The sequence below is a fragment of the Moschus berezovskii genome, chromosome 4 (assembly GCF_049115385.1).
Source record: "Moschus berezovskii isolate FMDL1 chromosome 4, NW_MosBer_1.0, whole genome shotgun sequence".
Taxonomy (NCBI): domain Eukaryota; kingdom Metazoa; phylum Chordata; class Mammalia; order Artiodactyla; family Moschidae; genus Moschus; species Moschus berezovskii.
The window spans coordinates 10,420,055-10,436,578 of NC_142463.1; the positions used below are offsets into that span (position 1 = coordinate 10,420,055).

At 40.3% G+C, this 16,524-nt stretch overlaps 1 protein-coding gene across 3 annotated transcripts in view; it reads right to left on the reverse strand.

Moving 5' to 3' along the window:
- The window catches only part of KIAA0319L (KIAA0319 like), a 102,453-nt gene that overhangs the window by 25,555 nt on the left and 60,374 nt on the right, over positions 1–16,524 (reverse strand). For all 3 annotated transcript variants that reach the window (XR_016037160.1, XM_055401958.2, XM_055401957.2), the window contains exons 4-9: positions 13,928–14,171; positions 11,425–11,526; positions 7,614–7,711; positions 4,328–4,415; positions 2,710–2,802; positions 834–966 (exon numbers count right to left, since the gene is read on the reverse strand). Coding sequence is in view for 2 of the 3 variants with exons in the window: in XM_055401958.2 (XP_055257933.2) it covers positions 834–966; positions 2,710–2,802; positions 4,328–4,415; positions 7,614–7,711; positions 11,425–11,526; positions 13,928–14,171 (758 nt within the window). In the remaining variant the exon portion in view is untranslated. The remainder of the gene's footprint in view (positions 1–833; positions 967–2,709; positions 2,803–4,327; positions 4,416–7,613; positions 7,712–11,424; positions 11,527–13,927; positions 14,172–16,524) is intronic.

Here is a 16,524-nt window from a genome sequence, read left to right on the forward strand (position 1 = left end):
CCCTAAAGAGAGGCAGAGCCCTGAAAGACTGAGAAGAGCATTCAAGGAAGCACAGACAAAACACACACAGGTCAAGGCAAGGAGCAGAGCAGAATGAGCCCTGACCGCGGGGGTTAGAAAATCTGCATTCCAGCTCTAGCTGTGTGACCTCAGAGAAGTTAGTAGTTAGCCTCATTTTTCTCAGCTGTAAAATAAGGACAGTATAGTGTACATATGGTGTTTGTGTGACACTCAAGTACAAGTGCTTAGCAGCATACAAGGAATAATGCAAATACCAGGAAGATTACTCTAGAATCAGCCTCATACTCAGTAATCACAATCTAGTATGTCAATGCTAGTTCCCAAAGGAACTGACTTTGAATCATATTCTCTGTGAAGTCCCCAACAGAGAAAGATCCTACAAATTACATTCAAATAAATAATTAGTCAAAAGTAAGGATTTTAAGATATCAGAAGCTGAGGAAGCATTTCCCAAATGGAAGAGATGAGAGTAGATTCCTTATAGAATTTTCCTGAGAAAAGGCAAAGGAAGAGGGCCCTTCTAGTTTATGACAGAAATTCCATAAAAAGGTTTGGATATATGCCAAGTATGGCTCTGAGAAGGCTTAGCTGTGTGGATCCTGATCTATTATGCAAGGACCTTTGCCTTAAAAAGTTATCACTGTTTTGACCACAATTACCACATGGCTTAAAGAACCAATGGAACCAAAGGTTATATTATCAATCAACTCTATAGGGAATTTGATATCTGTCAGAGTTACTTTTTTAATAACATAAAACTCATAAGGGTGGGGGGGAATGGCCTATGGTAAGCTTGAAGGATCCAAATTTACCTGAAAGTGTAGTTCCCAGGAACGAGCTTACTTAATTTTAATATGGCGGTATCTTCAGAAATCTTCTTTTCTCTCAGAGGCCCCTTAAGTTCTTCCCAGTGGTACTGGACGATTTTATCATCATCAGTGCTTTCTTGATCATAAAGAAATATCAGTTACAACATGAGAGCACTGGGTCTCAGCACTTATCCAGCTTACACAAACCAGGGCAACTACTAGGAAAACTTCATATTACAGACTATCTCTCCAGAGCGTTTCTTTCCTAGGATTATTGGGTCATTCTGCCTCTCTATGAATATTCCACTGCGTAGTTTTCCAAGGACTCCAACATAGGCAACCTCTGGTTAAAATGCTACTGTATAAAAAAGTAAAATCAAAAGTGATACTCAACCTACTTAAAAGAAAAGGAAATTTACACTTAGCACAGCACTTTTTAACCTAGCTAACTGGTAAACATCAAAATTTCCTAACAGATTATATGGATAAAGGTGTGGGGGAAAAGGACCCCTCATAACATCATGGTGGAAGCATAAATTGAAACCTTTATAAACAGCAATTTGGGAAATTTTATCTTTGTCCCTGCAATACCTCTTTGAGGAACTTAATCCTGCACTTGTGTTATATATCTGTAGAACATTTAATATTTGTGTTAACTATCATGCTTATAAGATTATTCATGGTAATATTATTTTAAAAGCAAATCAAAAATAATTTAAATGGTCATCAATAGAGATTGAAAACAAATATATATTTATACAATGCAATTATACATTCATATAATGGAAGGCTACGTAATCATTAAAAGAAAAAAAGAATGAAGAAGTATTGCATGTATTAATTCAGAAAAATTCTCCAACATATAGAAACAAGCATTGTACATAACTGCGTGTGTAACGTGTTGTCATAGACTGTATATTTTCTTATAAACACATAAAATATCTCTGGAAAGATGCATAAGATAATACCATTGGTTGTCTGGAGGAAAACTGGACAGTTGGGAGACAGGGATAATAATGACTCTTTTCACTGTATACCTTTACATATTATTTAACTTTGACCTATTCAAAAATATAAAATAAATGGTACTAAGTGAACTCTTTCTGCCACTCACACAAGGGTTTCATTCTGTTCTGTCTCTTCCTCTTGGCCAGATTCTCTTCCATCCTCCTCTGCTTGCCAGAAGCATCTACATGAAATGTTTAACCTTGCTAGGAATTCCTCTGCTAAGCAGTGACTGCCTCCACCAGAAACCACTGGTAGTGCCAAGACAGTCAGGGTAACTGGACCTTAATGGGTCTCAAAAGAAACCAAGCAAACACTGTGAGATGACAGGCCTGAACCTCTTGTGCATGCACACAGCCAAGCCCCAGAAATCCTCTCATGTCACCCATTGGGTGACACTACTCTGAAGGGTAAAATGTTAATAATAATCCCAGGCAGAGGTGGGGGGAACATTCTGAGTCCCTCCAGGAGAAGGCTGACAAGGATCTTGTTAGGCAGTGATGGCTAAGTGAGAGTTCTTTGTTAAGACTCTCAAGTACTTATCTTGCCATGACAGATAGGATGGAGCTTTGTTTTCATAACTAAGAATGGCAACTCCAGGCAAGCACATTTGAAAATCAGCAAGCTTCAATTAAGATAACGCTAAGTGCATGAATACAGAGAAGAACTATAACTTTAGTTGGGCCACATGGGGATTTTAAAAAGGGTCTCTCTAGTTTTTACTTCCTAACAGATTGCTTCAGATAGTTGGTCTTCCCATAGCATGGCCAAGAGGACTGGTCTAAACAGTATTCAGACACAGCTGGCTGCAAATCCTTTACTAGAGTACACAGTGAATGCTCTTCTAAAACATCATGCTGAGACATGTACTCACGGCTGCCGTCAATGACTGTAGAAGTGGTCGGCAGAGAGATCTCCTGGTACTGTGGTGACACAATGGCAACAGGAGGCTGATTCTTACGGGGCTCTGCAAAAACATGACCCACAAGACACTGGAAGAAGGGCTTCATAAATTATATCATAGGAGAAGCAGGTCATATCTGAGTGCAGTATATATCAGTTTCCATTACATAACTGGATAGCTGAGCATCGCCAAATGGGAAAGTCACAAGATCAGGCTGACATTCTAACCTAAGACACCCGGGATTGCTAAAACCTCTTGGAAACCTGACGATTGCTAAGGCCACGCCCTGTGCATACTTTCAATGCTCATGCACTATCTAGTATATTATAAGTACTATAGCAGCAACTGACTGCTTTCAGGCAAGCTGAATAGAGGTGGACAACAAACAAGCTTTGTGCAATACAGGACTTGGCAAGCAAACTACCTCTTAGCACAGACTGTGTGAAAAAAATAATGGGTGATTTCTCCACCATCACTGAGCTGATTATGTGTGAGATTATTCGGCCTGAGTGCTGGGAAGGTAACAAAACATTTCATTCCACTCTCATGAATGTGAGCTACAAACCCAGCAGACTCCTCTTTGAGAAATGATCAAACGGTCTTTATGCTTAACACATTTTTAAGAAGGTGAAGGGATTACTTTGGCTACAAAGTTCAAGAAAGGAAAAGAAAACCTTTACCAACAAAGACAGAAAACAGTATTAAAAATTTGTCCCAATGTATGTGTCACTTTCCAACTACCCCCAATTTTTTCTGAAAATGCAAAACAAGATACCTTGATAATGCACTGTAATCTACCAATGAAAGTGAAAGTAGCTAAGTTGTGTCTGACTCTTTGCGATCCCATGGACTATACAGTCCATGGAATTCTCCAGGCCAGAATACTGGAGTGGGTAGCCTTTCCCTTCTCCAGGGGATCTTCCCAACCCAGGGATCAAACCCAGGTCTCCCTCATTGCAGGTGGATTCTTTACCAGCTGAGCCACAAGAGAAGCCCTAGTGGATCACTTGAAAAGAATGATGAGATTTGGCTTCCAAGATAAAAGAGGACTGCTGCTGCTGCTAAGTCACTTCAGTCGTGTCCGACTCTGTGCGACCCCGTAGACGGCAGCCCACAAGTCTCCCCTGTCCCTGGGATTCTCCAGGCAAGAACTGGCAGGGTTTAAATGAGGAATTCTGTGTGCAAAGGCCCACATTTCTGGAAAGAGATCAGACAGAGCCTGCCACTGGCCTGGTTCTCTTTATGCATGCTTCTCCCAGGCTCCTGCCTTTCCTGTGTCTCTTAATTACAACACATGATCCTCTCTCAGCATGACTCACTTGGAGAAGTAATTCTTAAGCAGATAGGCCACACTACACTGTGGGCCATGTGACCAACTTTTCCCTGCCCAGCCAGGTATGCCAATTAGAATCAAACTACATACACTTTGCCAGGCTAACCTTTTACTCCACTGAACTAGGAACTGCCCAATATGTAAATATAATATGTAAAAGGAATGAGAATTTAAGACCCCTAAAGTTAAATCTCCATCTCCTTGGGAATCCTGAAGAGGGAGCAATGGAGACAGAGCTGGGGCTGGGAAACATACCTGGTTTCACTGTCACATTCACGTAGCCTTCCCCATGAGCATTCTGACCATCTACAATCACTTTGAACTCATATAGGCCTGGAGTGAGCTGCAGAAGTGAGAAGATCTTTTAGAAAACCACAAACAGCAGCCGTTATATTTAAAATAACATGTATATCTAAATTTTTCAATGCTTATTCTTGCATACTCCTGTTCTTGCACCATTTCCAAAATGGAGAAAGTAAAGTAGCTAAAGAGATAAAACAATGAATTAGAAACTGAAAACCCATAGCTTTTAATGTGAATCTTATTACTAGTTGACTCTGAACAACAGAAGGGATTTCAGTATCTCTGTACTCCCATTTTCTTTTCAGAAGAACATTAAGGGCCCAACCATCCTACTTCAGTTATGAAATTAAAACAATCAACTCTGCAAAGAAAAACATTTTGTAAAAACACCAAATAGCTCTCAAATATTTGAATATTTTCCCCTCCTGATTTCTACTAACTGTATGAACATAACAACAACAACAAAATAACCCATAATCCCACTGTCCTAATACCCCAATTAATCATATTTTTCTTACATCCTTCTAATCTTTTACGACACACACATGAAAGAAGAGCTATAAACAGTTCATTTATTCAGCAAACATTTATTGAGAACCAATTATATATGGTCATTGTTCTAGGCTTGGGGTTTGGAGATGAATAAGGCAAGGTCCCTGCCTTCAAGGAGTTCACTATTTTACAGTATTCAGGGCCTAGCTAAAATCAGGGTATGTATCAAACTTTTTATTGTTCTTTCTTCAATTCGTTTAGCATGAACACTTTTCCCATTAGAACAGTCTCTTTAACAGTCATTTTAATGGCTGCAGAATAGTACGTGAATAAATGTGCCATAATTCACATAAGTATTTCACATTGTTGAATATTTGAGTTGTTTCGCAAATTTAAATATTATAACTAATGCTGTGATGAACACCTTTCAGGTAAAATGGTTTTTTCTTTTGAATGATCTCCTTTGGGAACATGCTAATCGAATGCATGCAGCATTTCTGACCACTTCCTTCTTCCTGTAATGCTTCCCTTCCTCGACTTTCACTTCCATGCCTACTCCTCATTTTCTCCCATTTCCTCTTCCTTCCATAACTTTAATGACTGTGTTCCCCAGGACCCCAATTGTAATCCATTTACTTCTTCACTCTCTATAATCTCTGGATAATTTAATCTATTACCATGGCATTGGGTGTCATCTATTTGATGCTGGTGTACAAACTTATCTCTGCAGCCCAGACCTGCATCCTGATCTCTAGCCCCTTACCCTCAGCTACTAACTGGTCACTTCCACTCAAATGTTTCACAGGTTCCTCAAACCCACTCTGTCCCAAAGTGAATTAATCATCTGCAAATCTCCGCCAAACCTGCTCCTCTTTCTATACTTCTTTCAGTGAATACTGTCACAAATACACCAACATCCAGCCAGTACCTAGGCCAAAAGGCTAAAATTATCCTAGACCTCTCTTCCCCAACACCTCCATCCAATTAACTGATCACCAGATTGACCTCCATAATATTTCTCAAATCCACCCACTTCTCTCTGTTCACACTATTCATCACCTTAGTTTTTAACCATTCATCATAGCACAGTTGTTAAGAGCATGGGCTTCAGAGAAGGAAAATTCCAGTTCAAATCTACCATTTAATAGCCTTGTGCACTTAGACCAAACCACTTTATTTTTCTAATTTTTAGCTTTGTCATTTGTAGAACAGATATTAATATCCTGGGGTTGTTAGGAAGATTAAATGAAATAACTGCATAAAACAATTAGCACTGTGTCTAGCACATGGAAAGTGCTCAATGGGTGGTTTTCAAGGCTTATGTTATTGGCTTTGCTTTTTTTTTCACTCAGACTATTATCAATCTCATACCTACATGTCTCAACAGATTGCTCACCGTGTCCCTAGTGTGAATCTTCTCTCCTCCAATCTGCAGTCAGGGTGATTTCTCTGAACTGAAAATCTGAACATGTCATTCTCCTGCTTAAAACCTTTCAAAGACTCCCTGTAGATAAGAATCAAAGTCCTTCTTCTAGCACACAAGGCTCTGTGCAATCTGGCCCCTACATCTCTCCAACTCATTTGTGCCACTGCTCTTTTCACATCATGGGGTCCAGTCAGGATGAACCACATATAATTCCCTTTTCCCCATATTTCTTTCTATCATTTGGCCCAGTGGACACGTTCCTTCCTCTGTTTGGGGTATTACCACTGCACCTTTTACCCAGTAAGCCAGTCACATTTCATGACCCAACTATGCCAACTCTTTTAAGAAATCTACTCTAACTCCCTGGGGCTTCAATACCCCCTACACTGACCCACTGTATCCCTGTTATATTCACCTGCTTCAGTCAATAGCACTTACTAGACTCTATTTTACATAAATGTTAATATTATAATTCAGTTCAGTTCAGTCACTCAGTCATGTCTGACTCTTTGCAACCCCATGAATCACAGCACGCCAGGCCTCCCTGTCCATCACCAACTCCCGGAGTTCACTCAAACTCATGTCCATCGAGTCAGTGATGCCATCCAGCCATCTCATCCTCTGTTGTCCCCTTCTCCACCTGCCCCCAATCCCTCCCAGCATCAGGGTCTTTTCCAGTGAGTCAACTCTTCGAATGAGGTGGCCAAAGTATTGGAGTTTCAGCCTCAGCATCAGTCCTTCCAATGAACACCCAGGACTGGTCTCTATTAGGATGGACTGGTTGGATCTCCTTGCAGTCCAAGGGACTCTCAAGAGTCTTCTCCAGCACCACAGTTCAAAAGCATCAATTCTTCGGCGCTCAGCTTTCTTCACATTCCAACTCTCACATTAGTAACTAGTAAATCCCCAATTCTTGCCACATAACTAATGTACAATGAACAGTTGTTAAAAGAACGACAGATAGAGAAATTGCTTGGCCAAAGAATATGAACATTTTTATGGCTCTTAATAACTATACAGAATCCCAAAAAAGACTGAGCCAATTTACACAGTCATATGGCCACAAATAACCTAGCTTATCTCCCAAATTCTAAAATCCTTATGTTACCCTTAAAAGCTGTTTAGTGTATATTTTCAGCTAACACCACTATGCTTATATTCTCACCATAAATGAAAATTGGAGAATCATACACTAACAAATACTGGATGTCAGCCAGCCAGACTTCTGGAGGATTCACTTCTAAAAGCTTGTTCCTAACTTTAGTGTGGACAGAAAGTTCTATATTATACATTTTAGAAAGTGACAGGAGGCAGATTCACCTTGGACAGCTTCAGGACCTTGGAGTGCTCTCCTTCCATCTCTCCACTATAGTCTCTAGGGTGAGTGATCAACCGCCAGTCGTAGGTGTAGCTTTCTCCTATAGAAGGGCAGTCACAAAAATCATGAGAACTCAAACCTACACACAAAGAGGGCGGCCACAGAGCCTGCCAATAACAAAACCGTTCTAGACTTGACCAGATCTTAGTTCAAGATTTCACCCTAAAGCCAAAGGGAAACCAAACATTCTGTTGAAAGGAAGGGTAGATTCAAATGTTGGCTACAGTTAGGGCTTCTTCCACTCTCCTCCCAGCCAAGCGCATTCCTGCCCCATACCCACCCTGCTTTGGACCAATCCTCCCCTAAAATACCAAGTTGCTCATGGTGTGGCATCCAGTGAAAATACATGCCCTACCAACCACTATGGATGAACTCACTGGGAACAAAGGCCATTTTCTTGCAAAACTTCTTTTGCAACAAAGAACAGCAATGACTTCTAAATAACATGGTTCAAAAATAGCTTTTTACAGAGTGCTAACAATGCTCGTCTCACTGAGGTCATCACACCCTGGTGAGTTAAAAGAGCTACTTCATTCCTGCTGAGCTAAATAACACACTGCAGAAGGTGGTAGGGGATGGCCCATTTAAAACAGGCCCCACTGAAATTAATTAAGATCCAATGAAGCATTCAATGGTCCTCATTTGCAGCTTAGACTATATTAGAGTGACCACAGAATCCTGTTATCTAGGTGGAATTCCTCCCCAATATGAAAGTGGTCTTAAATATTTTGGGGGACAAAATGCATTTAATGGCTAGGAAACGGTGAGATTTGGTAGGAAGGTTTAATTTAAGTTACTACCCAAAAAGGGAAAAAGAAAAGGAAAAAGAAAAAGCCTCAAAAGGTTACAGAGAATAGTCATCTTTTTCTTATTTCATGAGTTCAAAAGTTAAAGTTAACACATAGAACTTAATTTCAAACAGACTTAAGACGAGATTTTACTTTATAAGCCTGAGATACAAGATCTTCTACTCTTTCTTCCTCCAGAAAATACTGGCTCTGTTTTGGCCAATTGTCAGCCCCTGGCAGCTCTAATAAATGTAGATGTAAAAGTTAGGTGAGGTGAGGAGCAGGAGAAGTGGGAGAAGTAGGACTGGTGCTAAGAGATGACATTTCTTGAACTGTACTTAGAAAAAAATTTTCCACACAGAAAACAGACTCACACTAGCTTAGGAACTGACGATTTTCTCATATCTAAGGCTAGCAACACAGATTTCAAAATATGACAATATTCCCAGGACAGAAAAGCTCAGGGGGATGAATTATGCCTTACAGACAGGAATTTGCCCAAGGGTAGGAACAACGGAGTGTAGGTCTGTTAGACAGAATGCTGGTTTTAATGATTCAGGGCAGTGGTTTTCAACCCATGTCCCTGAACCAGAGGGATACTGAGAGGTGCTTCAGGGTTTCCAAAGGAGACAAGGGGGATGAAGAACAGGCGGAGCTGGTCCTGCCTCACTGTCCCCAACCTTTGAAAGTTTCAAACCATCCAGCTCAACCAGATAAAGGTTGAACAAAATGGGAAAAGGAGAGTTGGAAGAATCTGTTTTTGAACTGATGTGTTTTGGAAGACTGATATATAAGGTGATGTTAACTCACCCACATACAGGGTATATGCAAATAGGGGTAAGTAAAGAAAATACAGTAGAGCCAGGATATCTTTCAGAAAAGAGTGGAAGCAACTGTAGCTCAAAGCAGTTCTTTCCTCACTTGCATCTTCAAAGGACACCAAATCCATTCACCTTATCACTAGAATATGAAAGGAAAATGTTTCCTTATAGGAAGGTAGAACAAATTGATAAGGAAAACTCAATTTGAGAGCAGAAATACAGAACAGAGAGGGAGGGCATTTAGGTTCTGGAAAAGTACTTTTTGCATAAATAGGCCCAGAAAGTAAGGATACTGTACCAGAAATTTGTTCCTAAAATGGAAGGACCCCATCCTGAATACAGTATGGCATTCTGTTTAACTAGCCTTATAACTAGCTACTTGACCTACCTTATGAGAGTAACACAAACCCAAAGTAATCATTTTCCATCAAAGTGTGCTTCACGTCATGTCACAGAGTCTTGAGAAAATGCGTGTTTGTAAGGCAAACTTTGGTATAATAGCATATACTTCAAAGGAGAAAGGATGCTCATATTACAAAAGTTTTCTTAAATAATGTTAATAATCCCCTAATTTATATATTTTATAAACCTGAATATTGTATATGACATCAGGCTTGGTATTTTTTCTTTAAGTGACAAATCTATATTAGCAGTAGTCTTGAAGAACTTCTCTACAAGTTCTGTATCTGCTACATACTAGTTGTTTGGCCAAAATAAACAAGTTAACTTGAGTCTCAGTTTATTTCTCTTTTAAATGGATATAATAAGATCTACATTTAAAGAGCATCCACTATGTGTTAGGCACTAAGGTATATAGGTACCTTATATACCATTTCATGTTACCCTTAAAGTAACCTTATGAAGTAGGGATTACTATCTTCATTCTACTGAGAAAGAAATGGAAACTTAGAGAAGTTAAATAATCAACTTAAAATCATCCAGCTAATGACTTAAAGAGATGGGAATACTAGACCATCTTACCTATCTCCTGAGAAACCTGTATGCAGGTCAAGAACCAACAATTAGAACGTTATATGGAACAACTGACTGATTCAAAATTGAGAAGAATATGACAAGGTTGTTTATTATCACCCTGTTTATTTAACTTACATGCAGAGCACATCATGAGAAACGTCAGGCTGGATGAGTTACAAGCTGGAATCAAGACTGCCGGAAGAAATATCAACAACCTGAGATGCAGATGATACGACTCTAATGGCAGAAAGCGAAGAAGGAACTAAAGAGCCTTTTGATGAGCATGAAAGGGGAGAGTGAAAAAGTCAGCTTAAAACTCCATATTAAAAAAACTGAGATCATGGCATCCTGTCCCATCACTTCATGGCAAACAGAAAGTGAAAAGATTGAGGCAGTGACAGATTTTCTCTTCTTGGCCTCTAAAATCACTGCAAATGGTGACTGCAGCCATGAAATTAGAAGATGACTGCTTCTTGGCAGGAAAGCTATGACAAGCTTAGTGTATTAAAAAGCAAAGACATCACTGCCAACAAAGGTCCGCATAGTGAGGGCTATGGTCTTTCCAGCAGTCATGTGCAGATCTGAGAGTTGGACTATAAAGAAGGCAGAAAGCCGAAGAATTGATGCTTTCAACCTGTGGTGCTGGAGAAGACTCTTGAGAGTCCCTTGGACAGCAAGGAGATCAAACTAATCAATCATAAAGGAAATCAACCCTTAATACTCATTGAAAGGAATGATGCTGAAGCTCCAATACTTAGGCCACCTGATGCAAACAGCAGACTCCTTAGAATGAACCTGATGCTAGGAAAGACTGAAGGCAGAAGAAGGCAACAGAGGATGAATTGGTTGTAGGGCATCACCGATTCAATGGACATGAACTTGGGCAAACTTCAGGAGAAGGTGAGGGACAGGAAGGCCTGGCGTGCTGCAGTCCACGGGGTTGCAGAGAGTCAGATGCAACTTGGAGACTGAACAACGATGACTGGCTGAGCTATGATTTGAATCCAGCCTTGACATCAAAGCCTATGATCTCAAACAGTACACTGCCTCTCACACCACATAAATATTTGTACGTGCGCAAGCTATACCCTAATCTCATAGGACTTTTAGAGCAGATAAATGTATGTAGATATCATGAAAACACTATACAAATTAAGTGGATGTTTTACCTGCATCCGGTTCTGGAAGAACAAATGCATTTAACTGAACTTCATTCTTAGGTAATGTAATCTGAACACTGTTTCCAGCAGACACCACCAGTTCCTTTATAACTGGAAAGGAAGTAATTACACATGAGATAAGAAATTAGGTCCAGACTATCTTATTTCTCTCCTTTCTTTTGTAGTCAAATTTCTTCTATAAACAATTTTCAGCTATTGTCTTCATTTCTTCATAATTTACCAACTCTCTAATCCCTTGAAATGTGACTCTGCCCCACTTTTACACTGAAAAGGATCTTCAGAGGTCATCAACAAAGTGCTTTTAGCAAATCTAATAGCTGTTTCTCAACCCTCAACCTTCACCTCTGTAGCATCTAATCCTGCTGACTGCCTCCATCTTAAAAAACTCTTGGTTATTATGATACCATATTATTCCACTTTCTTCCCTTCTGAGTTTTTCTCCACTGTATTTTAACTATGGTCTTTCCCTAAGCCCTTCTTATATAGGACTTTTCACAGAATTGAATAAAACAGTTTAGCTCTGTTACATCATCTTTATGTTGATAAAATACATAAAGTTCCTCAAAGAAATGTTGACCACAGGGCCAGCCTTAATTTTCTTTCCATTTCAACCGATATAACCATAGACTTAGCTAATTCCAAGAGTCTTGATTGGTCTTTCCTCTGCTAGCCCTCCCTGTTCTAATCCATTCTCTCTTCCTAAAACTCCTACTGCCAAAATTTTTCTAAAATACTCACCCACCATTTTACTCTTCTACTTAAGACCCCCACTCACACTTCATGCTTCAGTCCAAACTCCTAACCTGGCGTAAGAGATCCATCATCACTGGATTACACCGTCTCATTCTTCCGACCCCTGATTCTGCCTCTAGCTATATTCATTTTCCCTCTTGAGCTCCATGGAAACCATGGTCTATGCTAGGGGACTTTGCTAAAACTATTTTCTTAAACTGGGGTGTATTCTTACTTTATTATAAGTACAGTACTTTGTTTCTGGCTTAAAAGCCAGTCTTCTCTCTAAAAAAATCTTTCCAGACCATTTCAGTTCAATGAACTACTTCTGCATCTGGAACATCCACATCAGCTAATAATTAGACACTATCTTTCTGCTATTCACCAGCTACTTCATACATGTCAAAGTTTCTCAACTCTGACATTTTGGACCAATTATGTGTGTGTGCTGAGGGTGAGGTGTATCCGCGCCCTGTAAGATGTTCGGAAGTATACCTAGTCACTACCAACTAACTAGATGTCAGTAGCACACCCCCTCCTCCACAGTTGTAACATTCAAAAAATGTTTACAGGCTTTTGAGAACCACTGATCATATAAATCTTATTTCTCTAACAATAATTGTTCATTTGGATGAGACCCAAGAACTAAGAGCTTAAAGCAAACAACTGGCTGGTTCATCCATATTCCAAGACTGGGAGGTGAAAGGGTTTTCTATGCAAATATGAAATTTTAGATTTATTTGTCTGCTTGGGAATACTGCACTCAGGGAGAAATGAAACCATCCATTATGGAAACTTCAGCATTCAGACACCCCAGGGTGCAGAATAAGAACTGCTGAAGCAATTTTCAAAAGAGGAAAAACGAAAAGAAAGAAACCACTATACTCAGAGAAAGTATAATGGACAAAAATACAGCGCAGCCCAAATCTTTCACAATTATACTAAAATTCACAACCATCCTGCCTGAATACAAAAATTATTTTAATGCCGCAAGACTGAAACCCTAGATTTCACGTTATATTACCACCAAAGGAAACCTTAGGAAATTAAAAACTGGCAAAAAAAAATTCATTTTCACTGGCTTTGCTTTACCCCATTGACTTTTTCAGGAGATAAAGATCGACTTAGTTTCCTTGATTAACCATTTCCTCCTAATATCTGAGAATGGAATTTATGAAGCAGACCTGCTGCTAAAGGAACGCGCTGTATAAGTCTCCTCTCTACGAGCTGCTTTAAAATAAAGATGCAGAATTTTCTGGCAGTCCACTGGTTAGGGCTTAGTGCTTTCACTGCTGAGGCCCAGCGATGATCCCTGGTCGGGGAAATAAGATCCCAGAAGCCACGTGGTATGGCCTAAATAAGCATTTTTAAAAAGAAAATAAAGATGCTAGCAAAATCAGAGACACAAATGTTCTGACCCATAATCAGCCGTTCAGAAGGCAAATAGTTGTACAGATCTGACTTTCTTCCCAGTGGTCTCTGCTTGGTTCCCTGATCATTATTTAACTGAGTCTAGGCAGTGGAATTCTACTCTAGAAAGAGCCTCATAAATTCCCACAGGTTGGAGCTTACTGAAAGAACGACTGATAGACCATGTACTATAATTACAGGGATACTAACTAATAGGATTACTTCTTTAATCTACAGTATTTATTAATAAAAGTCATGCCTCTGTCCTTTCTTCCCACTAAAAGGGAAGACTCTGATCAAAATCTCTATTTCCCCATCCTATCTCCAAGGAGAGAAGCAAAGGGCTCACCTGGGTGTGGTGTGGAGGTGCTCTGGAAAGAGGCCTGGGGGGTAGGGGTGGCATAACTGTAGGAGGGAGCCACTGGTAGAGGGTGAGCAATCTGGACTTTCGCGGGGTTTTTTACTTGCTGAATGCTAGGAGTGGCACTGGGATCCTCTGATGCCTCACGTTGAACTGATACATCTGACCAACCAGGAATCTTCACACTCAGGTCTGTGGTTAAGGGATTAAAAATTGTGTCTGTGCTGTGGACCTAGAGAAATGCAAAAATTCATTTGAATAGGCAAAAGTTATACAGTCAGTTTTTAAGATAATGTCTCACGAAATAACTGCAAGTTAAATGTTTTTTTGAAAAATTCAAAACTGTCAAAAATACTAAAGAAATTAATCTTACCACCCAAATTGGTATTAAAAAATGTTGATATAAATCTTCCCAGTATTTTTCTTTCTATGCAAAAAGTTTTGCTTAAAACAAAGCAGTAATAATCGCTCCATGTGTACTTTTACCTCCTTTTCTCACTTAACATTTATATTCAATCTTTCAACAAATATATATTAAGCACTTGTTATAATGCAGGCCTGTGGATCCAAAACATAAATAAAATGTATTCACTGTGCTCAACAAGGACACAATCTAGTGGGGGAGAAAGGACTAGAAACACAAGCCAAAATGGTAACTATACCTTTAAGAGCTATGACTGCACCAAAGAAACACCGTCGGAGTACTTCTCTTTCTTGGAGAGCAAGCATGTGAAGAAGCATAGTTTATTTAATAAATAAAGAAAGACTTTCTGGAGTCAGAGAGACCTGAGATGAGTTTTAAAGGGTAAACTAGGCAAGAGGCTGAAGGGAGAGATGTGTATAGCCAAAAGAAATGAGATTAACATGGCTAGTGTTGGGAAACAAGAGTCATAAGCAAAGTGAGACGCAGGGTGTTGAAACAGAAGGTAAGCTGGAAAGACAGTCAAGGGCCACACTAAAGGAGACTGTGGGTGTGCTTAGTCACACAGTTGCTGCGACCCCACAGACCACAGCCCCCCAGACTCCTCTGTCCATGGGGATTCTCCAGGTAAGAATACTAGAGTGGGTTGCCATGCCTTCCTCCAGGGAATCTTCTGAAACCAGGGATTAAACCCAGGTCTACCTGAAACTAACATCATATTGTATGTCAACCAAATTTTTTTTAAAAAGCTGTTTCATGCCCTTTGCAGTAAATTCCTGCCTCCATCTCTAGGCTCAGACAACCACAGATTTGTTTCTGTCACCATTAACTAGTTTGGGCTTTTTTGTAATTTCATATAAAAGGAATCACATACAAACTATTTTTGTTTCTGGCTGCTTCCCCTCAACATAACATTTTTAAGATTTATATCATATCATATTCACTCTTTATTACCGAGTAACACTGCAATACTTTGGCCACCTCATGCGACAAGTTGACTCACTGGAAAAGACTCTGATGCTAGGAAAGGTTGGGAGTGGGAGGAGAAGGGGACGACAGAGAATGAGATGGCTGGATGGCATCACCGACTCTGTGGACATGAGTTTGAGTGAACTCCGGGAGTTGGTGATGGACAGGGAGGCCTGGCGTGCTGTGATTCATGGGGTCGCGGAGAGTCGGACACGACTGAGCGACTGAACTGAACTGAACATACCATTATGGGCTTCCCAGGTGGTACAGTGGTAAAGAATTCCCCTGCTAATGCAGGAGATGCAAGAGGCAAGGGTTCAAACCCTGGGTCAGGAAGATCCCTTGGAATAGGAAATGGCAACCATTCCAGTATTCTTGCCTGGAAAATTTCATGGACGGAGGAGCCTGGTGGACTAGAGTCCACAGGGTCACAGAGTCAGAGCGCATGCATGCATGTGCACGCGCGCACACACACACACACACACACTCTACCATTATAGAGATAACACACACACACACTCTACCATTATAGAGATAATACCAAAATTTGTTACCCATTCATCTACTGATGGAGATTTAAGTTGTTTTCAGTTCTCAGCTCTTATAAATAAAGCTGCTATAAATGTTAGAATACAAATGTTTCTGTAAACACGTGTTAATTTACCTTGACTAAATACTTAGAAACATTTATTGCTAATTACATATATGCTTAATTATAAGAATCCATTAAGTGTGTTACTCAATCATGTCTGACTTTTGCAACCCATGGACTGTAGCCCTCCAGTTTCCTGTTGGGAGAGACTGGCTGAGGGGGAAACTAGGTCTTGTTCTGATGGGCGGGGCCATGTTCAGTAAATCTTTAATCCAATTTTCTGTTGATGGGTGCAGCTGTGCTCCCTCCCTGCTATTTCAGTTCAGTTCAGTCACTCAGCCGTGTCCAACTCTTTGCGACCCCATGAATCACAGCACGCCAGGCCTCCCTGTCCATCACCAACTCCCGGAGTTCACTCAAACTCATGTCCATGGAGTTGGTGATGCCATCCAGCCATCTCATCCTCTGTTGTCCCCTTCTCCTCCCGCCCCCAATCACTCCCAGCATCAGGGTCTTTTCCAATGAGTCAACTCTTTGCATGAGGTAGCCAAGGTATTGGAGTTTCAGCCTCAGCATCAGTCCTTCCAATGAACACCCAGGACT